Source organism: Rhopalosiphum maidis, chromosome 3 (genome assembly GCF_003676215.2).
Source record: "Rhopalosiphum maidis isolate BTI-1 chromosome 3, ASM367621v3, whole genome shotgun sequence".
Lineage (NCBI taxonomy): Eukaryota > Metazoa > Arthropoda > Insecta > Hemiptera > Aphididae > Rhopalosiphum > Rhopalosiphum maidis.
The window spans coordinates 57,819,292-57,846,103 of record NC_040879.1 but is presented as its reverse complement, the minus strand read 5'-3'; the positions used below and the strand labels follow the sequence as shown (position 1 = coordinate 57,846,103).

At 31.1% G+C, this 26,812-nt stretch overlaps 1 protein-coding gene across 1 annotated transcript; it reads left to right on the top strand.

The window, feature by feature from the left end:
* The first annotated feature begins 1,092 nt into the window (after positions 1–1,092).
* On the top strand, positions 1,093–25,353 carry LOC113556503 (probable G-protein coupled receptor Mth-like 5). Its single transcript, XM_026961476.1, has 6 exons — positions 1,093–1,406; positions 18,558–18,783; positions 20,172–20,472; positions 21,951–22,223; positions 23,447–23,582; positions 24,598–25,353. The coding sequence occupies exons 1-6, from the start codon at positions 1,093–1,095 to the stop codon at positions 24,890–24,892; spliced, it is 1,545 nt and encodes a 514-aa protein (XP_026817277.1). The 3' UTR covers positions 24,893–25,353.
* Positions 25,354–26,812: the final 1,459 nt, after the last annotated feature.

Genomic DNA, 26,812 nt, shown 5'->3' with positions numbered 1-26,812 from the left:
GTGAAAAATCTAAGTACTCGAAACTATGGTTTATAATTACATTTATAAATTCCATAACTCAGAATTTGAATGTGTACATAATTTAGGCATAAAAATGGGGCGAGCATGCTTAAAAAGTTACCTTGTAATATATTATAGTATACTTATTAGTTATTACTTATATGAAACGTGTTGTGGTGGGTGGCGCGGTGCGATAAACTATTTGGCATACATTAATTTTATACAAAATCCTTCTATTTTTAGATAATAAAAAAATAATTTAATTTCTAAGTACACAGAATTGTTATTATTAGCATTATTGAATTACAATGCTCCTATAGTTTAAACAATTTTCATTCTGATCAGACATATAATAAATCGTAACCATAATAATATTTAGAAAAAAAAGTTAGTTTTAAAAATGTAGGGCCCAGGGGTTTCGTACACCCCTAGCACCCCCGGTAGTTGCGCGGCACCGATCACATTAGTATAAAATATGGTCCGTTTTATAGTTTTTGGATTTTCCAAATCTCAAGTTTCGTTAACCCGTTTTCCACCGGCACTCAATCTCCGGAAGGAACTTAATTTTTATTTTCTGTCCTTCTTGTTCTTCCTCATAAAAACGAAACACTCGAATAATCGCGACGTCACAAACACGTTCGGCGTAGGTACGGCGGGAAACGTGTGCTGCGAGTGCGCGCCGCGTCCGGCTCGAACACCGTCACCACCACCACATGACGGCGGCGTCCGGTCCCCACCACTCGGAAACCACTGCCGCCGCCACACACCGCACCGGTCGACGGCGGTTAACGTGAGCGCGCGGTGGCGACTGACAATGAAAAAAACGTAACGAAACCCACCTGAAAACTACGAAATAATAAAACCAGACCCGCGGTGACCGGGCGCCGAGCTCGGGCGCGCGCGCACACGCGCACTCGAACCACAACCGCCGCGCAAGGCGACACGATCACACGCGCGCACGTCACGTTCTCCGCAACCGTCCGTCCGTCCGTCGCCGTATCGTGTCATCCTCTGCGCCGCGAACGCGTCGTCGTCATCGTCCACCGGTCCGAAGGCGGCCGCTCGCCATGTCGTGAACATGCGGCGGACGCGATGCGCATCATCAGCAGCCGGTCGTTGAACGGCGGCCGCGGCCGCGCTCTGCTGCGGCTGGTGTTCGCGGTGTTCGTGCAACTGCACGCCTGCGCGGCCGGACTGCAGCAGAACGCCGCGGCCGCCGAGAGCGCGGCCGCGGCCACGGCGGTGGTGCACAAGTGTTGCGGCCGCGACGAGATCGTCGTCGTCAACCGGTGCCGGCACGCCAACGAGACCGGCACCGCGCCCTGGACGCCCGAGTTCAGCGCCAGCCACGAAGACGAACCCGCCGCGGGACAGAACACTCTGCCGGCATCGTCCGTGTCCTTCAAGTGAGTCATCGGCGTGTCGTCCCGAACACATTATGTTGTATTATCGTGTAATAGTTTATAATATAATACATTCAGTGCTCGAATTGGGGGAGGGGGTCGCAGGCGGACGGATTCCGCTTTCGTTTTTTCCATAGATTACAGCGTCCGCCTTCATTTAATCAAGCGAGGAAAAATACTAGCTTTATAGTACCTTACTATGTGTGCAAGGGTTGTGGGGGACAATGTCCACAACGGGTTACTTTACTGCAATTTATCTGCCGTGGAACGGTGTTTTCTGAACTAAAACCAGCGTCCGTCCTCAATTCGTTTTCCAATTCGAGCACTGAATGTATTGCGTGTAACGTCCGCGAGTCGCGCGCGAAGGAAATGTCCATCTCCGACGTTAATACCAATGACGACGGCGTTATGGTGATGGTGACATTCCTACTGCACACAAACCGCGTTTGAATTTAACGGCGAAAAGGCTTTCGGATTGCGCCGCGATCCCATATAAGCGCCGCGTTGGTTTATTGTTTGTTTTTTTTTCTTACCCTAAAACGAAAAGCCGTTACTAAATCGATAACAGAACCCTCCCGCTCGACCATCGACCCCCAATCATCCCCCTTCGAGTGTCCCCGCCAATTATCTGCGGCGCACGCGACGTGGGCGCACACGATAACAACGCTCGGAAATGTTTCCGGCGCGTTTTTCCAGCGCTACGCCGGAGTCACCACTTCCTGCAGTAGTTGCCCGTGTTATTCATTTCGACGGTATGTATACACCCACTACGTTATTACGGTACACCTATACTGCAGGCGATACAAATGACAATGACACCATCTCCCGGCGCAGCTGCTGCTCGAGTCGACACGTTTAATGTCACGGAGAGCATTCAAATTTCATTTCAACCGCAAACCCCCTCGTATATTGTAATAATGTGCACGACGCAGTACTCGCGCCACTATATGTATTTACCGGACAAACGCTCTCGACGGAACGTGTTGTATAGAATGAGAATTTAACGGTACTACGCCGCACGTGTGTGTGTGTGTGTGTGTGTGTGTATGTGTGTAGATACTCTGCGAGCTCATCCGTTGTTCCGGGCTGTATATTATAACAATACGGCGACGGAGCGTAAGTAGGTACTATATAGATGAGCTATGCGATGTACTCGACGGGGTGTGACGACGGCGGTTTGTAATAGTACTGTGATTTAATAGTTTATACATTTTATGCGCGATAGTATCATCATCGTGTGTATGTTACGATAATAATATTATGCAATGATGCAATCGTATCGAAGGACATGACGTAGTCGCTGCAGCGTATACGTATATAATAGTAATTAATATTATTTTGTCGATTCGCCTGAGTAATATATTAAAAAAATAATAATAATAATAACAACAGCGATAATAATATAATAACCGGCACACGTGAAGAAAACCGTCACGACGCGGTGCTACAGACGGCGAAACGGTGACGGTCGATGGGGTGGGGTGAGGGAGAGAGACGGGCAACACACTCGTACAACAAACACGATCATTGTCACATTGTACGTTAGATACCTATCGCATACACCATAATAATATACGCATTGTATACATATTATTTATACATGTAGTACCTACAAAAGGGTAGCGCGTCGACAACCGAAATAGCGAAATAATAATGATGCGTTCAAACTGCTATAAGAGTGTGCGATTATCGAACAGCATGCAAATAATATTATCATGTTCGTAGCTATAACGTTTTAAATAATACCATTAAGTAACGCTTCTTTGATTTTATAATGTACCGACTACACCGATAATATACATTCTTAGAGCTGTATCTTTGTACTTTATCTATATACATATATTGATCTGATTCCATCATATTTCGGTATTCGTCCGCTATTATATGGTCAGGACTTTTCTGTGCGACCCTTTCAGCCTTGAAATTAATTTTTATTTCCTCCTACAAGGAAGGTATCTCTATTCTCTATCTTATATTTTAGTACTCGAAGACAATAATAACTGCTTAATACTTATACCGACCTTATTGACACAATAGTAATTATATCCATTTCATTTGTTTTTATGTATTTTATAATATTTGATTGAATTGTTGCCAGTTACTGCAGTTGATCCATATGACGTGTTTTGTATTACAATTATTTTATGCTTACAACAACTTATTTTTAACGTTCACTATATTGGTGCTCGAGTGTTGCTGTCGAAAATGATTTTTACGTACGAATGATTCACGTTCGTTGTAAACGCTTATTATGTTCAAAAAACATACAATACATGTAATACACACAATATAATAATAATAATAATAATATGATAATACGATATTCGTCATTCGAGAGTCATCGGAAACAGGTGTATGGCATACCAATATCATATATTACGTACCCACGCATGTTCGTTTTTTTTTCTGAAATCCGGTGGCTTATACCGACGATGATTACCTGACTTAACGTCTTAAATCCACACAACTATACACAATCATATTTTAGTAGATATAATAAAACAAATTTAGTCATTGGAAACGTACAGAAACTTTAATTTTAACTTATTTTGAATCTTTTTTTCTCCGTGACCTTAATTGAGGCGGAAAGGAGGCACAGTCCCCTTCGTGTAGCAGCTTTTAAGCACACATTTCAAAATTTTTGTCCGAAAAGTATGAAGGAGCGCTTGGAATTAAGCCGGTAAAGTAAATAGTTGCCTCTGCCAAATTAAAATGTTAGTGCTGGGTTACATAAACAATCACTGAACATTTAATGAATTTAGCTAATATGTGTTAATAGTCCCTTAACATAATTTAGTGGCTTATAATTGGCTTAAATTTGAGTGAACCGTTTAATTAATTAATTTTTTTACAAACGAGTTTATAGGTATTTTGGAAAAAATTTCAATTTTATTAAATTTGAGTTAGAGTTTTGATACATAAATACAAATCTTTGTAGCTTTGTAATTATCATAAATTTAGTCATTTTTTTATATTTTTTCAATGAGATATTATTATTAGGCATTATGTTTGATACTAGACGAAATCTGATATCTAGTGAAACCGATATTTTTCTTAAAAAAAAAAAAAACAAAAAAAGTGAATTATAGAAACATAAAAAATGTGACATTTATAAATTAGTTAAACCTCATATTGTTTTCGTTCTATTAATTGTGTTCAACAATATATCATTTTTAGCTCAAAAGTCTTGTATTAATTCTCAATTTTCAATTCACAGCCCTCTTTCCCTTAAGTTTTTCCACATTAAGCTATAACATTTCGTTAACTATAGCACTATAGTGCATTACGTAAAGAAATGTGCAGCTGGACAGTGTGCGCCCGGAATCCCGTACGCTTCCGACTTACTAGATCTCCCTGAAAATCCGTAAGCTTAGCTTAACCAAATAAATTACGATTTTGATAATATTCAATAACGATATGGTTCCGATACTGTCCGATATAACTACCAATCGGAGCAATGGAGTCGATTATTATTGATCATTATGGGTTAACTTTCTACAGCGGCGCCGCTGGTTGTGACAACGACGATGACATGTCAATAAAATATATATTATATAATAATAATATAATTCACACGCGTAATAGCGATTCCGACATTTTTTACCAGATAACACAACACCGAATCGGGGGAATCGTATGACTCGATATTTAGGGTGAGCTTTTTTTAAACACCCTCCCTCATCGTGGTGCCGCCGTGACGTGAATGCGCTTTGACTGACATCTATTTTAATTTAAAATAAATCGAAAATATATTAGGTTTTCGTCGACGTCGATCATCGATGACGTGCATTGCCGCATTGGTGGAGGATTTGTATGATACGCATACGTAAACCGTCGTTCAGAACAAACCGTTTCAGCACATTTTCTTCAGAACGCGTGAAAAATTATGTAGGTAAAACGTTTGAATTGAGTAGATATCACGCGATCGCGTATCTTAAAGGGATTTGTATATTTTCACTCGTTTCGTTTTGCTGGTTCTTTTGTCGGAGAGTCGACTATCCTGCCTATAAAACATATAATATCGCAGGCGCTGCGAACATAGGCGAGTTGGCTGTGAACATATTAATGACGATTATAATAAATAATAATATATACCCCGCCAATAACCGAGCCGTCGTCGTGCCGTGTGTTTTTTCTTCGTCTCGTTTATGTTTTTTTATGTACCGAACCTTATGTACTACGCGTGTATGTGACCGCGTATATATGGGCATTGCGAGCCGGCATTCCGGAAACCGGTTTTCAAAAACGTTCGCCGATTCGCATTGTTTTTCTACTATTTCTTACGCACTACATCCCGCGAATGCGTTTAGTACGTACGCGACAGATATATTGCTATTTATTTTTCCATCGGGACGGCTGACCATACGCGTAAAAGTGCGTTGCCCGCAGCGCCGCACGACTGTATAATATTATAATGATGATGAGCGTCCCATCGATTTAATATCCTCGAAAAGCTTGAAATATGATTCATTCGTTCGCCTCCGAGTAGATATATTTCGCCTTAGTATTATTATATTGTGCTGTTTAAATTCGAAACAGTATGCGAAACAGTGACGTGTTTTTTTTTTTTTTTGGAAAAATATTCCAATTTTTCTCTAGTTCTCAGTATACGCGCAAAAATGTTTTGTGCTAGGGTTTGGAATAAAATAGGATCTCGTGAATCTAGAATTTTTGACCACGGGCTATAGAAATAGTGTATAGAATTGATTATAATTAGTCATCCATCACATAATATCTTATCTCAGTACATCATAGGTTCATAAAAAAAGTTGCTTTCACACAATACATAATTATCTTTTTGAATAAAAAAAAAAAAAAGCCAATATTATAATAGTTCTAGCCATGTGTTATTTTGTTATGGGAAATAATAAGAAAGCAAAAAATGAAGGAAAAAAGTATTGACTTGATTTATTATACATAGTTTTATAATTTGATATATTGATACGGAAATGTTAACGTATTTATTCGTTTACTGTTTAGTTGTACGATACCTAACTTACCTTAACCAGTGTCCAGAACAAAAAAATACTGAATACATCACTTATTTAAGTCATTTTAAATTTATGATTTTTTTTTTCATGACATATTGATGATTGATTACTAAACATTTTCCATTTTTCTATAAAAGTCAAAAAGTATTATCATACTATAAATGTTTATTTTACATAAAGGAAAACAATTGATTTTTTGTACACATTACGCACATCTAACACGTCATGTATATTCCCAAATATGACAAATTCTTGAAAAATTCCGTCTACCCTAAAATATGATCTTATATGATATTCAAAATAAACGTTTTGGTATTCGTGTTGACACATCTTACTCTCTTCAATCACATACATACTTACACACAAAATGTATGTAAAAATCCAGACCCTTTAGTGTTATAAACGTATAATATTATGCGTAGGCAATATCGCCAGATAAGTAGAAAAAAGCTTTATGACTTTTATTTTTACTCTTTATTTAAAAAGGAAGTAATAATAATAATAACAATTATAGAACACCAGATGGGATACAAAATATGGACAAAAAATATATATATATATATTATACTTGCGGCCAGCTGGAATTGTTTCTGTTCAATTGCTACAGCTCAAGACTGTTTATTGTTAGTGTGGTTATTTTATGGCGACGATGGCATAATTATAATTTATTTTCTTTTTTTAACGTATAGAACTTATTTAAACTATAGATTGCGCACTCTTTTATAGTTAATTTAGCAGGCTTGTAAAAACAATCGTGTTTATATAAAACTGACAGAGTTTATTATGAATATCATTTAAGTTCGTTTTATTCAATTAAAAGCTGAAATATGCAAAGAATATAAGGTGTAAAACCGTTTGTTGAAAAAATAAATTTGAAAGTTTGTTGTTATATTGCCTTATAAAATCGTAATCGATAACTTTATAGATTATTATTCGAACAAATAGGTATATTATTAATCGTTATTGTCTAGATAAATAGATTCATTTCACTGAGTACCTAATAATATTTAAACTATAAAATATTATTTAATGGACCATTCGATTTGCGGGATTCCAATAATAATTGAATAATACATCGTTTTATAGCAACAGTATAGCATATATTATACTGGTTTTTAATACATAATTATGGCTCGTAAGATACTGCATTTGCATGTTTATTTTTTATGCAAAAATTAACTCATTTTTTGTTTTTTTTTTTTAATTCAATTTTCATTCAAAAATGTGAACGCCAATATTGTTATAATGTATGTATTATATATGTATATATGAATTTGTTATACGTAACCATAAAAATAACATACTACGAAAAAGAAATGTGATAACTTTCGATCCCTAAATTTGTATTTATTATCGAAATTAAAATCTTAAAATTAGATATTATGGCCTATCGGATTCTGGTGGATGGGTACATTATATTCGTCACGAATGAGATATGCATTAAGGGGGAGGGGATGGCTTCCGCGTGTACAATACACACTCCTCGCGGCGCTCAACAGTGTATTGTGGCACTGACCTTAACACTGACGAATCGCTCAATACGACATAATACACGTCTTATTATATAATGCACATTATTATAATATGAGTGTGTAACGAGTTATGTGGAATCGTACCATACAAGGACGGTTACTGCAGGCATCGCCCTCTTAGAATTTTTTTTTTACTTAGCTGGTATCATATATATATAATATAATATAATATTATGTATATATTATATACTGTTGCACGGTAGTGGCGCCGAACTTTAAGTGCAATTATTTTACTCGTAACCTTAATTACAAAAAAAAAATTATCATTATTAGTGCGTAATAAAAGATACGTATATGACGGTTATGTCTGGTTGAGTGACTTTGGTTTCTTGTTATTATATAGTATTTTATTTGATATATTTATATATAATATACCAATAACTTACCTTACTGCATATATTATTCACTATCTAGTTCAAAGATTCTCAATTTTTTTTTGTTTTTCGTGTACCATTCATGTGGTGTATTATATAGATCAGTTTTATACCACTAATGACTAAAAAGTATAAAATATTCAATAATGCAATACATTTATAACAATAATAACATATAAACATAATCATTATAAGTACATATTTAACAGTGTTTTGTGTAAGCAAATTCCAAAATAATATTACACCTGTTACAAATATCAGTAAACATATTTATTCAATAGTTTTCCGTACTAGCTCCACGAGTCTTGCGGCGTACCACAATTTGAAAACCATTTTTCTTACTTCAATATAGGTACATCGATACGATATTGGACGGTTATAGGACAACGAGCAAACAAAAGGTCTAATTATTGTATTTCAATCAATAGGTATCACAGAATTATTAATAAACAATAATGGCATGACACGACATTTTAATCATTTTGATATTTGTTTTGGGTTATGTGGTGTAATTATTTATTTTTTTACTATCAAAGAGCGAAGATTAAGGTAGGTGTGTTGCGAGAGAGGAGTGATTAGTATCAATGGGAAATTTAGGACAGTCCGAGTTTCGTATTGCTGTTTGGATAGAATTATTTAAGAAATGTATAGCTATGTTTGTATAATTTTCTGTTATAAATGTTCGTTGTTACTGAAAATTTATTGAAATTTACTCCAGTTTAATATGCTATTAGTTATAGTGTTGTTGGAAACATAGGGAGATTTATTGTTGAGAGTTGGGTGGATTTAAGAATGATACGGTATATGGCCAAGAAGATTTTTGACACTAAAACATGTTTGGTATCTTAGTATTTAAAATATATATAATAACAACTTTTTAGTATCGAAGTTGTAACTTAATTAGGTATTTAACTAATTATTGAAATGCTAAGTTCTGATGTTGCTACATCATTAACAAGATCTAGAATTTGCATGATTTTATTTTTTTTTATTCCATAAAAAAAATTAGTTTGCCTTTTGTTTTTCACATATTATTGTTTATTTTCGTCGAATATTCTTGTTTAATAAACATATTTTTCTTATTTTTAATAGTTTATCGATTTTAGAATAAACAGTTTTTTTTTGTGAACATTGGTGTTATAATAATTTTATTTTTATTTTAATAGTGTTATTATGGTAAATAACGGCTGGCATACTGATTATCATCTTTCAACATACAGTTAAACAAAAAAAAAAAATGGATAAAAAAAAGAATAACAAAAAAATGTAATAACGACAAAACATTATTGTTTTTAACTTTAATTTTTAATTTTTTGTCAAACGAAAATTATTTTTACAATCATTCTTATTCAATTTTACAAAAAAATTTTATTATACGTATATACAAAATACTATTTTTACGGTTTTAATTTAATTTTTATAAATACTCATAATTCATATTGTGATAAACAATAATACTACAATAGCATAATACTGTACCTATTTAGTGTTTATCTAAAACCTACGTATTTATGAGAAAAAAATAAAGTTACATAATTAGAAAATTATTTAAAAATTTATACCAAATTCCACATCTCTACTTTATAACGATTCGTTGAATTTAGTGTAGGTAGGTGTCCAATTCCCAAATATTACTGGCACTGGTTTTAAAAGTAATTATTTTACTGAAAATAGAAAACAAAACGTGTGACTTATTTTCATACAACTATTTTTTTACAAATTTAAAATACGAGTATACACTTTATTTATTATATTACCCGAGACAGGTTAGACTTTAAGTGACTATTGGGGCTGTTATATTGTGTTCAATTTGTCTGAGTACTTTTTTTCTAAGTTCGATGGCTGTTGCAAGAGGTCAAACTCTTATATAAATAATATCTACCTCATTTATTTTTTTCTATTTCGTTGAATTGAGTTGTGTTTTTTTTTATTTTGTAGAGTGAATTATATTTTATTACAATGGTAGGAGGTGATTTAATAAAGCTCGTTATCGAACACTGCAGCCAATACCGATATAAATTACGTGAGACCATATTATTTTTGTGACTTTTACAATACGTATACGCGATATATTATACAAACATTTTTATTTAATAATTTTCACAGAATATATTTTTATAAAATATATTTTAGTTGATTATAATTTATAATAACAATCTATTACAAACACCTTACAATGCCTTTTAATTAATTATTCTCATTTCTTTATCTGCAGTATTGATAATTATATTATTTTATTTATATTATGTATTACTTATTTAGATAATTTATAGTCCGTTAAGATTTTAGATAGGTATACAAATTTATACGTCATATATTATGATATAAAATAATCTATTTTTAATAAATTTGTAAAGCGTTCGACGATTTGGACTTTATTTCCTTAACACTGTTTTTTAAGTATTCTAGTTCAGTTATTGTTATTACTGTTTTTATAAACAAGTAATTTGAGTACCAATTCATATAAAAAAAAAATATAATAATATTATGAGGTACAAGAAAAATATTCGTATTATTAGAGATAAGATCTAGTGTGTTTAACAAGATTGTTTTAGGCGAACGGCATTCAACTTGATAAGCCTTTATATACTATCATACAAATACAATTTATGATTCATAATTATACTTATCATGTTACTATTATGAGACGTCCACAAATTTAAAATGTATTAACAGTGAATAATAAAAATGATTATTAGTTATTAATGAAACATGTTTTCAAAGCAGTTCTATTGTTATTTCGTTATTTACCAATCGTGAATCGACCAGCTGATGCATTATTAAAGATTTAATGGATTCGACTAAAAGCAATAATCTCCCGTAGGTCGTATTTAATCTGGAGATTTTTTTTTATTTGAAAACTCGATTCTTAAAAGTAATATAGTAAAATATAAACATGTATAACACATTAGCCACTAGTGCGTTTTGAAGTTGTATGACTTCAATTTTTACCAGGGTCGGGCAATCGACGGACCGTGTACCTTTTTTATTTAGCCTGTGCTACATTTTCAAATTACTTTATACAATTTTATTTATATTTTATTTTTTTTTTTTAAACTTAAAACATGTTGTTAATATAAAAAGTAAATGTTACTTGTACATTTTATTAACCTTTTTTCTCCCTCTATATTATTTCGCCTGCTAGATTTTAAAATTCTAAAAATTGGCACTCTAGTAACTTTGAGTTTCCCATCCCTGATCTATACCAAGTGTTTCATGACTGTATATGTTTATCAAACATACTAAGATTATAAGATATTTTCCAAGTATTTTCCAAGAGAAGATTTAATACATTTTATTCGATAATTCATAAAAAAAAACCTTATCCGTTCGGTCAACCATGTTTTTCTAAGCATAGAACCACCTATCCCTATAATCTTTCGAATACCTACATATATAATTATTGTAATTAATTGACTTATACCTACACAATTATTATCTTATAGAAATTATTATCATTATTGTCTTAGTGCTAAATACAATAATTGCTGATTGTTATGTTATGGTCTTAAAGTTATAAATACTTCATAAACACATCATTCTTCGTATACAAAACAAATAATACTTTGTATATTAATATCATTCGCACACTCTGATTTTTCGAACAAAATATAAACAAAAACGATTACGAGATTCCCTGTATTGTTTTGTTGACTTACATGAAAAAAAATTGTTTTTTTTTGCGTTTCAATAATGTATATAGATATTCTATTCGTACTAAAACTTAATGTAAAAATACGTCTTTTCGAAAAAGTATTCTATCGTAACAAAGAAAACGTACAATAATTTCTATCGGCACAAGATCGATACCGGTTCAGTACTAAAAGTACCTATACTCTTTAAACATTGTTTTTCTATCTAAATTCTACAGGCTTGGTCGTGTCCATTTGTTCGGGGAATACGAGCAGTTGGTTTCGTGGCCAATCCTAAAATCCCAATTATAAAAGTAAAATTTCGTTTAATATTTAAAAAGCGCTATACACATTAATAACTTTGTATATATACCTATACGCGTGCGTATGACGATCAATTAAGTAAATTGGGTTAAATACCGTAGGCCATGTTATAAAGATCAAATGGATACTGTAAATAATCTTATACACATTTGAATATTTAATGCTTTTATTATTTCCTCTACTAAAGTCTACAAATTTACTACAACTAGTGTGCCATTATTACCCAAATAGACACATAATATTTAATAGGTTTTGTATTTTTAAATTGTAATATGACTTAATTTTTATAATGTGGTATCAATATAAAATTCATAAATTATTGAAGTATAATAATTTATTTGGGTGCATGTAAATTATTTTGATTTTAATGACCTGAAAACTAAACCTGGTTGAAAACTATAGACTTAAAATCAATCGAGTACCTATATATTAATATAATTTTGTTTATACATCATAATTGTTTCATTATAATTTGATGTTTAAAATTACATGAAAATACAAATTTAAAAAAGGCAAATTATATAGATTTTAGTAAATAATAATATAAATTAATTTTTTTTAGCTAAAAACTTATTGTCGAAATAGCGAAATAGGTACTAATAAAAAATACATAGATATTAAATTTAAGTGTAAGTCGAAAATATAAATTGTACTGTTCCAGTACACCAATTTTGGACTTATAATTTAGCGATAAATTTTAATTATATATAGTGTAATAAAAACTGCCGGTAATACATTACATTTACATAAATAAAATTGACCCTGGTAAGACTATACCATCGGGAAAATTTAATAATTTTAAAAACTAGAAGAGTTTATCATACAATGTGGAGTGTTTATTACCATCAAGCATTTATTTTATCGACTGGATGAGCTATGATGACACATCAAATAAAATAGTTTTTTTTTTTTTTATCCAAACACATTTATTATTGTTTTCATCACATTTTAAAAAAATATGATGTTCTTTGTGATCATCTGCGATTAGCCCCAAACTTCACATTAGGTAATTTTTTTCTGGAAAAATGTTGATACCTAATGGCTAATAGTTTATATAGGTACCAGGTACCCATAGCTACTTTTTTTTATTTTTTAGCATTTCGTGTTTATTTATTTTGACTTTTTTTAATTAATATATTTTCAACAATTAATTTTAAACTGAATATAAAATTCTATCAAACTTTCGTCTCTCATTATTTACAATATTGTCAAGTGTGATAATATAAAATGTATTCGGTTTGAATAACATAGTTGACGTCCGCGGTTATTTATTATTATATGCAATGACAATAGAAAATAAATAATAGTATAAGTATTATATTAAACGTTTTTTGACATTCACTGAAATGATATACAAAATCCATTTCGTTCTCGGCTTTAAGTACCTCTTTATTGTTTGCATGCGAAAAATATATGTTTTAATATATTAAAAAGAACATTTTCTTAACGCCTCATAAAGCTAGGTATAAAATATATTATAATTGCAATATAATACCACATGCGATTATTTATTCTAAAACAATGTCCATGTTAATTGAATTGTTATATTGACGATTGTGATTTACCAAAAATAAAAATAAAATAAAACGTGAATTTAAATTGCTTTTCTGATTATTTTGCAAAACGAACATAAAAGCGAATTGATTTTGTTTTAATAATACAAACCGATATAGTTTCAAATACGTTTAGCCATTCGTGTAGGCAGCACGTTTTACGAGAAAGGCGGTATTATGAATATATATATATATATAATTGTACTCTCTTATTGCCCGGGATAAGAAGCCCTAAGGGTGGTTGTAAATTGTATCAAAGTTTACTCAGACGCAATTAACCAACCGACATCGGTGTTTGTAACTTTATGGAAGATAATAATAAGGACGTAAAGTAAAATAATTTATTATACTGCTTTCAAAGGAATACAAATTCCCGTACAAGCACGTCATTGACGTAGAAATGAATAATTAACTAAACAATATAACTCTTTGACTCTTTTTGGCTTATGCACATGATAATAGCTGTTAATATTTTATAATATGATGTTATATTGAATATTATTATACGACTTTAACACAAATAAATACACCTTCGCCACAATTATGAGCATGTAGGTACCTAATACATCACGAAATTGGGTTACTTGTATATGTAAAGGAAACCAAACAACTTTTTCGGAATGAATTTACATATAAAATACAATTAAACCGTTTAGATATTACACGAAGTAACATGTATTGTAATATAATAGGCACTGCAAAAATTCCCAATGTGAAAAGGCTTCAAAATTATACTGTCCTTAGGTTATAGTTTCGAACAAAATTAAATCAAAATAAATACGTCATGCAATTAGTTAAAATAATATCAAATCCCTTGCGCTTAAAACATCAATGTGATTGCAACTAAAAGCAATTATTAATACAATTATTGGTTATTATTACTATAAAAACCTTACCGTAGAATTTTTAAATTTTATTCTTAGAATTAATGTACAATTTTGTTTTTGTTCATATTGTGATAGACAAAGAAGCATTTCGACCAATACTTATATAGTCGTTGGATATAAGTATTGGTCGAAATTACATTCGAATGTTAAAAAATGACCTAGTAATAATATGCTACACGCACTGAATCCCGAATAATATTGTACAGGTACGCATCAAACAACTTGGGCGTGTTTAAATATAGGATTGAACGAATGGTAATTTTGAATTTTATTTGCCATTATAAAAAACGTGTGAAAAATATTTGTGAGAAATAATTCATTCACTTTCTTTTATAACGTATACTATTTACCCGGTTTTGTATTTTTGTATTAATTGTATTAGCTCTGCAATTATACGAAACGTGTCGAGTTTTGTGTTATTTTTAATTTTATTAATGTAAAATAGTTGATTGCTAAAAAATTAATATAGCAGCCATATAATCACATAAGTGTAATGATTGTAATATTTCCCAGAACAGTGGACAATTCATTTAAATTCACTACAGTTCATGTCTGGTGGATAAATATTATTAAATACAAAAATAAAATAAAATTAGCTATTTTTGTTATTATTTGTTGGTATGTAGCTGGACAATCACCGTTAAATTAAAAAAAAAAAAAGATAACACAAAAATGTCCGAATATGGAGCTATATTGGGCATATTATGTATCAATATTAATTTTATCAACAATAACGACCAATGCAGAACCGCAATCTCGATTAAGAATAATTTTGATTGCGCACGGAGACGTAAAAAAAGTATTATTTGGCGCATTGCATTCATAAGAACAACTATATTCGCATTCTTTAAAACATAAAAGGAAATCGTTTTGATTGTTCTTTCAATGCATGTAGGTATAACCGGCACCCTAAAAACTGCACTAATCGTCATTATTCATTGTCCATATCAAAATGTATGTGTAGTATAGGTACTTAAGTGTTACGGATAATTTTATAAATTGTAATATATTATATTATAGTATACGTATAACATATTACGGAAAACACGTGTCTCTGCGAATCATGGATGTATATCTACAACATATCTCATTATAATTTTTATATTTTATTTTATTCTAACATCCGAAATTTTTACTGTGCGTGTAGTTGAAATGATAATACATTCATCTATAACTGACTGCTGTCAATTAATGTTAACAGTATATTATGATTATAGTACAAAATTGTATGTATAAGTATAACTAATATACGTACGCGTCGCAAACTTAATGAGCATCGCGTTCATCATAATGATTATTAGGTAGTTCTCATAAGTTACTCGTATATTTTTTTTTTATCAAGCACAATAGATACTGACGATAGTGTGTAAGACTAATCATATATCATAAAATAATTTATAACCATTTTAAGAGCTTAGTGCTATAAATAATTACTCTTTTACCCTGTTAAGTCTGTTAATATAAGGTCGTTTACACATTTAGTGTACCTACTACCTATACCGTGTGCGGTGCGCCACACTGCCACCTGGCACCTGCCATCTACATTGTCTATTACCGAGTTAAGCTGCCCAACATATTATATTATTTGTATAACTGTGTGTGGGCGGTATTTTTGGTGTACTTATTCATACTATTACCGAGGTGAATACACAAATACCGCTTTAATAGTAAAACAATATAATATTATTAAAATATCAAAATAGGTTAGGCTAGGTATACCATTGTACCATATAATACTAAACAATTTTAATACTGTATAATAACAATTAATTAAAAAATTAAACATTATGTCGTTATTACAACATATCGCTAAACTTCTTTGAAAAATTTAAATTATTAATTAAAAAAAGGTATGCATGTATATTGATGTACGAGCACTCTAAGAAAATAACTATTAGACACGGATTTTTGAACACGGATTTACGTATATTTCTTATTATTTTATAGATGTGCCAATGATATCTAAATGTAATTAATCCAATAACTTAAGACTAATAACAAAGACTTAGCATAATTTAAAAAAAAAAATTACACCTACCTAACTACTTCACAAGCTTTTTAAAATTTAATTTGGGATTTTTAACATTTTTATCACGAAATATATTATTACTAGGTACCTCCTTTGTTTAACTATAAATTCAACTCTATTCTGAGTTAACATAAAATCATCAAACAAAGTTTGCAGGTTTATGTGCTTTATACCACAGCCCACCTAATACAGTATTATTTGTTGTGTTCGTATTATACAGTAATATCTTATTTTACATGTACATATTACAATGAATCTATCCAGTCCAACTCGAGTGTTTTTATAAAGGACTATTACTGCCTTTCTGCAGGTGTACATAATTTTTACAGCGATATCTTAGTAAAAAATGAAAATAAAAATGTTTTTGATTTTTGTCTTTTGCGCCAATCTCGTATAGTGCAACCCGTCCGATTATGTACGATAATAAATATTTTAACGCATTTGTTGTACCTATGACATCCATCCTGCTCGAGAAATAATAATATCATATACTGTGTATAGGTATTCTGGAAACGAGACGACTACGCGCAAAAAGTACGCACGATGAGTGCTTTGAGCGAGGTCTCCGCTCGGCATCAAACCCCCGGGATCAGTGGGTGGGACTTAGGGTGGTTACTGGATAATGGATATATTATATATATGTGTATGTATGTGTACGAAAGAGCGAGCTGAATCCGTCGACGACGGTGGTGTGTGCGTATACGAAAGCAATAAGGCGACGATGCTCAATCATGTTGTCGTTCGAAAGGTGCAGATCGATACAGACCGCACTCGCTTAACCGTAATAATCCACCGTACCCAAAAAATATACGTATTCGTGCGATATATGTTGGTGTTGGGGCTGTGCAGCTATACACTATTACACTCGCTCTGTCAAATAAAATAATACAGCAGCATTTTTGGAAAAAAAAAAAATTTAATAATTCAACATTACTTATACATATAAATAGACAATGGCGAACACGAAAATCTAATTCACGGCATACGGGGAGGTCGTTTATTAATCATAAACAAATAAATGTAATAATCAATACAAAAATACATAATATCATTTAATATGATACTATTGCGTTTAAAATATTATAATATTGATTTAAATATTACCAAGAACATAAAAAACGGCTGTTGAAATCGTATGCTAGACAATACTTTATTTTGGATTACATCATATCGTATAATATTACAGTTATTGTAATATATTCAAAGGGACTTCGGGATCACGTGTGTGACACAAAGGCGGGTTTTCGAACATTATTGCTGTTACTGCAGAGTTATAGAACTGGGTTTATACCTATCATGGTGCACGTCAATTGTTTGTAAATTATTAAGTCTATTTTATAATATTATTATTGTTGCACATTATACATTATTTGATGTGGGTTCACATTTCTTAATACGACAACGGTAATTCATTTATAGTGACAGTTATCTAATACAATTCAAAAACAGTTAAATTCGCGTCGTATTTTCGGTCCCATCTGGATTGCCCAAATAAAAACGTCTGATTTGCATAACCATATGCGGTTCATTATAATATTATATGTACGTTGGTATGGAGCTTATAAACTTTGAAACTAAAACAAATGTTTTTTGTACTTGAATATATAATTTACAATTTACATAAATTGCCAATTTCGTAGACTGCAGTAGCAACTCAATATTTTTAATTATTTTCGTTAATTTATAGAAAATAGAGCTTAATATATTATGATTGACTAATAACCATTAGGTATCGCCTAAATGTTTCCGACGTAGAACCATTAATGTTTTAAATTTTGAGACTGAACATACATTATAATTAATAGTTATCTTTTTTTTAAAAAAAATTTTAGATTAGCTACCGGGTTCCCAAACTGTAAGACCCGTCAACAATGGTTGGTGTACCATTACCGCGGCTCTGGCGACCGTTTGGTGTTGTATCCGAGCGGAAAACTCAGACACTACGTCCTCAAACACCAACACGGCAGCAATGAAGAACAACAGCAACAGCATCGAGACTTCATAGTGGATCACGAACGGTCCTTCGATTACGAACAAGGATTCTACTGTTTGGACAAAGTAACGATATAATTATTATTATATATTATTTGGCCATTGTGATCCTGCGCTTGCTTCGACAAGCGAAATATAATGGTTTTCGACTTTTGGAATATTTAATTGCTTGTGCATAGTGGCATATTTACAACTTTTTTGCTAGAGGAGGGGGGTTTGAAAAGTTTATTACATTATATGTTTATATGTATAGGTCAAAGAATAATATGAAATCAAGCTCTCTGTTCTTATTTGCTAAATCATCAATCCCTGGAGGGGGGAGTGGAAATCCCCAGAACCGCCCCCGTAAATACACTATTACTTGTGCATATTAATGGCATGATTATAGGGTTTAGTTAAAGGGGGAATATGAGAGAGAAAATATAAGGACAATATTATATTTATAATTATTTATACATTTCTGCTTAGCATTTACTCCGCTCCACACGAACTTAGAATTATTTACCTAAAAATGCAATATGTGACAATATTCTTCAATATATTAAGAAAATTTATATTTTTATACAATTTGTATAAATCAACTTTTCCCGGGAAAATGTTAGCACACATAAAATTATGACATTATTCCGATGTATCAATGTTTTAGTGTATCTCAGTTAACGGGCAAATCAGCAACGGTGTACCTCGCTTTGTGAACTAATTCGACTGAGGTGGGCAATCCACCTGTGACGTATTGGATCTAACACTTGGTATATTTTCGAAAGTGTTTTAAACTATTCCCTAAACTTTTCTGATATATTTAAGAACAACCTTATAACTTCCGTCAAAATCGGTTAGTCTTTGAGTCTACATAATGTATACAAACATGGTAACATTGCCTTTGGTTGTAAATTTATATAACAAACAATAAATTAAATATATTTTTTTTAACCCCCATAGCAACAAATGGTGGGTCATCTAGTAATTCTAGTCTATATCAATTTTTATTTTTAATTTATTAATGTAATCAATGTGAACCCTATATTAGATAGACAAAAAATTATTTAACTATCGTGAACAAAAAAAAAATGTACAAGTGAACCAACCTTTATCAGCCTATAAGATTAAAACATTAAACTAAAAACACCTTCCGAATTTCAAAGAATCTATTAATCTTACTGAAATTGGACTGATATTTTTTATAATATTAACGCGTTCAAACATACAAATTCTTTAGCTTTTTAATATTAGTATAGATATACTCGTATATAATATATATCATCCACATTTGAGGTGTTACTGGGGGAGGTTTATTTTTATTTCAAAACATCCTTGGCATTAGTTCAAATTGTTTAGCATTTAACTTTTTATACAATAATATATTTATTAATTGAAACACATACAATATGGTTATAAATAAAACATTTTAGTAGCTTTTTGAAGTGTTTAATTGTTATCATTAATGTTTCTCGCAGGTCATTGACATTGATCGTCCGGACATAAACGCACAAGTGGCCGTCATCTGTACGCCACAGATACCGTCACCCTGGACGGACTCTGATTTCGTTATGCGAAGGATCGTGAACCCTATTTGCCATGCCATTGCAATGGCTTGCTTGCTGCTCGTCGCCGTCGTCCATTTCGTGTTACCACAACTCAGAGACTTGATCGGAAATATGGTCACTACTCTAGCCGGTTGTATGATCGTAGCCCGAATTGCAAACATCGTTCGCATATTCGTCGAATACAACGGTCCCATCAGCTATTTAACAGCTGGTATGTGCATTGTGCATAATATGTATTTATGTATTTTAGGTACCAATAGGTATATTATATTGACCGTACATAGTAAATAGTTGTACTGAGACCACTGTCTGGAACCTTTTGAATTTTCCCGTTTAAATTAAAATAAATTTAATAATGTCAATTAAATGTATTCGTTTTAAATTACGTGCTGATACAAACAGAAGAGATTGCAGAGTATATTATTTAGTGTATTTTTTAGTATTTTAGTATTTTATTTATTTGTATAGGTAATAATAATAATAATAAGAAAATTACAAAAATCATTAATAGATTTCATAATAAAAAAGTATAATAACTACCAATAATTATTGATGAATACCTACTATAATATTAAGTTCGTTCAGGCGGTGAAATGTTCATTCGTTTTACACCTATGAACCCTGGGAACCTTTAAGTCTTAACCCTCTACAACATTAATATAAACACCTTTACTCCGACTTGTCGGCTGACGATGATGTTGTGATATTTATAGTTCAAAACATAAGCATATTATACATAATACATGCAGTTCTGTAACAGCGTTAAGTGTGTGTATTACAATCAAATCATTGACACGTGTACATTGCCAAGAAAAATACTGCGATAAATACCATTGTCTACGCCGAGCAACGCGTAAAAATATAAATCTGTTACAGTGTAATTACAAAAATGTAAATCAATGGTTAATGATTATCTGCTCCTCGGATAAATATAAATGATATATTGAAATTCAAAATCATACAATACTATAGGTACGCAAACCTCTTAGCATCGTTGTTCAGTTTTACTGCGAGTGTTTCAGTTAAATACGCATAATATTTGGCAGGCGTTTATCATAAGTCATGAGTCATAGTCCATAACATTTAAACTCTTTAGCAGTGTATATTATAAATCATTTCGCGTATACCTAATACCTATATCAATACGCATTTAACGTTGCGTTAATCACCGTCGACGGACGAGTGCTGTTGTGTATTATTTTATATTTTTATTTTTTGTTGTAAATTAAAATGGTGTATACTCCTATTTAATACCTACCTACGGATAACGTATAGCTTCTCAATAGTGCGTGCGTAATCGAAAGAAATTATTAAATTTATTAGTAGACAAGAGGATCGCCCCCCCCCCCCAGCCCCGTTCACTCAAACAAAAATAAATAGTTTGAAGTCCCTGATTTTAGTTTTTGACGTAATCATACTTTAAGGGTAACAAAATTATAGCGATATATTTTGTTATTATTATTACTATAAAAAATATATTTATTTTTTGTTCCGCACGAGACTGTGGAAAGTAACACATGTATATACCTTAATAAATACTTTATCAAAATAAATGTGTGCTCTTTAAAAATCGCTCCCCCTCCGCCCCGTTATTTTGGTCAGGATCCACCACTGCATAATTGTATTATAATATATATATATATATCCATTATCCGCGTGTATTATGTATGATTTTTATTTTTCCTTTAGACGCGTTTCTTTACACGTCCACGCTCGGTTCGTTCTTTTGGCTGAACGCGATGGGATACTACATTTGGCGTACATTCAAATCACGGAACGTATTCCTGCGCATTACCGATGGACGCAAATATTGTTATTACTCGCTGTACGTGTGGGGTTGCACGTTAACCATGGGTGGCATGGCGCTTTTTGCACATCTAATATTGGATTCACGTCACAACAACGTTAATAGAAACTATTCGTCGCATCCGTCTACGACCACGTCAATAGAAGGGGCCATAGGTAAGTCGAATCGAATATACATACGATTACTTGACGATAAATTGGGCCGTATCATTTTCCTCCAATAATAAAATAACGTTTTCCTCCGAAAAAAATTCTTTTTTTTTTGAACTCAAATCATGTCTATTTCCTTTCAAATATTAAAGTCATTACAATAAAGAGACAAATTATTTTATTTGTATTCGTGCATTTATAAAAATTTATAACACTCCTAATATTAATAATATATCTATTGTAGCCAATTAAGAAGTTATAATTTAAAAACTATAATTCGTACATTATATTTTAATTTGTTGTTATTATAATTCTAAATTATTAAAAAATATATTTTTTACTGTATTTTATCACAATAATATTTAATTTTAATTTATTTTATAAATTATATTTTTTGTTGACCTATGTATAACAATAATATCGAACAACACTTTTGAGTTTTGACCAGAAAATTATAGTTATCCATTTAAATTAATAAGAGCGTAACAATTTCTTATTTTGATAAAAAAAAAAAAAGGATAATAGTCGCAAGCTTTTTGTTTTGAGGATAATGAACAGTGGAGAATTACGGTACCTTGTTTTCATACAAAATGACTACAGCCGATAAATTATGTGAACATATTATAAATCTACCTCACCGGCGTGTTTTCCGTATGAGAATCTTCAGTTATAATTTTATAAATTATAATTTACATGATGACTAATAATGTGTGCGATAAAAGTTAAACATTTTCCAATAACGTAAATAGCTATATTATATAGCTACACATGAGAATCAAACATTGTTTTGCATTTACTTTTTTTCATTATTTGAATTACATTTATTTATAGATAATCCAAAAACGTATCTATGACTTTACAAATTCAATGTCATTTTTTTTTTAATCGTTTCAATTCAGAGAATTGTTTATCTTATTTATATTATACAATATTATATATCGTTGAATCCAAATAAATTTAACACATACATTGTAGTGATTCATTCTACACCTAATGTACAATAGAGTAGTATTCACTTGCCCGCCTTTTTTGTGTTTGAAATATATTTACTAGAACTCTCAATGTAAAATATACAAATATATCAATAAAAAAAACCCATATATTTGGTGGTTCTCTGTGAACTGCGAAAAACTATGTACAAGCTGCCTTTGCAGACGTGTAATATAATTACTTATACAGAAGTTGTTATGTCTGAAAACCTAAATTTTATGTTTTTTTTTTCTTCTCAGGGTGGCTCGGAATTGCAGTCATATTCGTCCCAGTCATATGTACGATTCTAGTCAATTTATTCTTTTACGTTTCCACCAAGACGGTTATCAAACGGATGTCGACATATGGTCAAATCCATCACAAAATGAAATATAGGTGAGAGTAATATTATTGTTACAATAATAATATTAATTAATGTTCAAAGAAGACTTTGATGTCGATGGAGTGTGTGTAAAGTATATAATATATGCTAATATATTTAAATATACTAAAAAATAATATTGTATTCGTTGTAATAATAATGAATTAAAAGGTTTAAAATTCAGTGGTAAATTTTTTCGAACAGTGTAAACTTGATTATTTACTTTCAAACTGCCTTAACAAATTCATCACAACTGTAGTTACTTTTAGACAAATTATTTCTCAACGTTTCAAAAACCTCTTGTGAGTCCTTGAAATATTATTTTGCTAAAACATAAGCCTTTTTTAATAAACTTTCTGGAAGAAATTATAATGTTTCGAAATTTAATATTAAAAACTTTGTAATCTTACAAGGAGCCTTTAGAACTCTTTTGTTAGAAATCTTTTAGATATGATGAATAAAAAATATAAATTCTTATCTTAAATTATTATTTTTGAATCAAATATTTACTTAACAAACCTTACAAAAATTTAACATTTATCAATTTATCTTAATGATGAATATTAAAAATATTAACCAAAAGCTATACACACAAATATTAAAATATAAAAACACTGTACTTTATAAATTACTGTCGTGTCCACTCGATTATTTACAACGATAAATAACTTTTAGATATTTGATGCTTACAAAACTTGGATTATGAAAAAAAATGTTTTATACACACAACGTCTGCTAATACAACAGATAAATAAATAATAACAAATAATTGAAAATCTGTTCTGTGAACACGACTTTGGTATGTGTTGTACATTTGCGAGACACCGAGAAAACACACGCGGAATCGGCGTCTTATTAAGAAATAATCGTATTATATTTTTTTAATTTAATACACTTACCCAGTGGCGTAGCCAAGGGATGTTTTATATGTTGAAATTACTCGTGTCTTACTCGTAGACCTAACATGCTAGTCGATAGTTTTATTACGTTTTTAATGAAGCTTAACGATATTTTATTTTTCGCCCGCAGTTTCGACATGTTTTCCAAACTGTTCGCGATCATGGTGGTCGACCTGACGCTGTTCATCTTGTCGTGGACTCAACACGACTCGCTGTTCTACGTGCACGTCGTCTTCAATCCGATCCAAGCGGCGCTAGTACTCTACGTGACCGTCATCCGACCGAAACGCGTTAAGTTTCTGCTGCGCAAGGCCTGCTGCTACGAGCGGTGTATTTTGCCGTGTTGCCGACCAAAAGAAACAGACGTACAAGCTGGCACCGAATGGGGAGAGGAAATGATGGCATTCAACACTTCTGACTATTAGCGATTTTTTTTCACCCAAATTTCATTTGACGAAACACGTATTACGTAATATGTTTTATAAGAATGTACGTACTCTGTGTAAGTCAGGTAATAATGATATTATTATATAGGTACTAATAAAAACGATCGTACGAAAACGAATGTCGTCGTATTTATATAACATTATGTCCTTATTCGATAGATATTACAAACCATAATAATTAGATTTTACATTTTTATAATTATTTTTATTATATATTTTTTTATATATATATACAAATCGCCATTACAATAAATGCAATAATAATATTTATACAAAATATATGTAAGATTTAGCGTGTACTTATTATAACTGCTGCTATTTTATCTACAGTGCCTACCTATTCCTCATTCCAAGTCAAATATAATAAGCAAATTTACACTACTACTTTTACTATAGGATATGGGTACAAAACATTCAATACTTAGTGATCTTGTTAAGTTATTAAAATTATACAAATGTGAGAAGTACTCCAATTATTGTTTTTATAAACAAGTACAATTTTGAATATTTGATATATTTGTAATAAAGAATTATTAACGGCTGCAACTTATTTGTGCACATTTTTTTACCTGAAAAATCGAAACTTTTTTGGGGGCACACGATGATGTTAAATGTATAACGGGTTTACGCACACGACAATAATTGTTATTCTCAAAATACAATCGGAAACAGAATTAAAAATAACATCAATCAATAAAAATATCAATAATTATCGCCGAAAGAAGTCAATAGAATCAGTTGAGCATCGTATAAACTCATAGACAAAATACCACAGTGTGAAATAGACCAAATTAAATACTTGCAAATAATGGGGAACTGATGAAACTGTTATTACGGAAAATAATAGACACGTAATTCTTAAGACCAAATTAAGTATAATACTCGTGTATTCAATTTATTAATTAACAACTATTATTTAGTGATAAGCAAGTATTAACCAAATCTATGAACTGGATACATTCATAGACAGTCCTAAGTCTGTTAAGGGGAAAAGAAAATGTATGTAAATACTTTTAAACAAGTACTTATTATTAACAATTATTAATAAGCAAATATTAACATGCAAGGTAACTAAAAAGTAACTGTGAGCAAATCATGTGCATATATGTATGGTTTAAAGCTCAACTGTTTTTTGGTATTTGTATTTTTTTAAATTACAAATTATTAAAGTGTATTATGTAAAAATAATTATTTAAGTTATTTTTCGTTTTAAATATTTAATTTTGTCATAGTCTAAACTTCTAACAGTTATGAAAAAAAAATTGAACGTGTGTACTTTTATGTATTTAAATTGCTATAAGTACAGTTCAGTAGGAATCTTGTATGTAATATTTTATCATAAATTAATGGAAAACTTCAAATGTCAAGTATAAAAATAAAAATATAAAATAGTAAATAGAAAGTTTAGAAAATACTAATGCAAATATTTGATCATAATTTTGAGTCATTCATTTTTGAATTTTTGTATTTATCATCGCATTTTGGAGATTCTGTAAACATGCTTTGATTTTCAACTTTGATGGTGGTTTTTAACAGAAAATTGAATCAGCTAGACTGCTAGAGCTTTGATAAAAGTTTTAAAAATCACAGTACCTACTAAACAAAAAACAAACAGAAGAAAACAATATTTCTTAGTTGACAATTCAATACACATTTTTCATAAGTTTTATTTTAAGTAACAAAGTTACTGAAATGAAAAAAAAGTTAAATATATATATTCACAAAATAAATTATTTATAAACGTTTGACGTTTTAAATTTTGACGAAATTCGTTAAAACCGTGAACATTTTCAAATGTTTTTGTACTTAAGAAGTTTTGAATTTCGATAGTTTGAAAATATGCTTCACGTAAAAAGTTCTTACCAAAATCTCAAAAATACAAAATCTGATTTTTTTTTA

What these genes read in the sequence shown, in the direction of transcription:
- LOC113556503 (XM_026961476.1), top strand. Translation starts at nt 1,093, where the DNA reads ATGCGCATCATCAGCAGCCGGTCGTTGAACGGCGGCCGCGGCCGCGCT. An exon ending in GCATCGTCCGTGTCCTTCAA is followed by an intron (nt 1,407 to 18,557) that starts GTGAGTCATCGG and finishes AAAAAATTTTAG; the next exon opens with ATTAGCTACCGGGTTCCCAA. An exon ending in GATTCTACTGTTTGGACAAA is followed by an intron (nt 18,784 to 20,171) that starts GTAACGATATAA and finishes TGTTTCTCGCAG; the next exon opens with GTCATTGACATTGATCGTCC.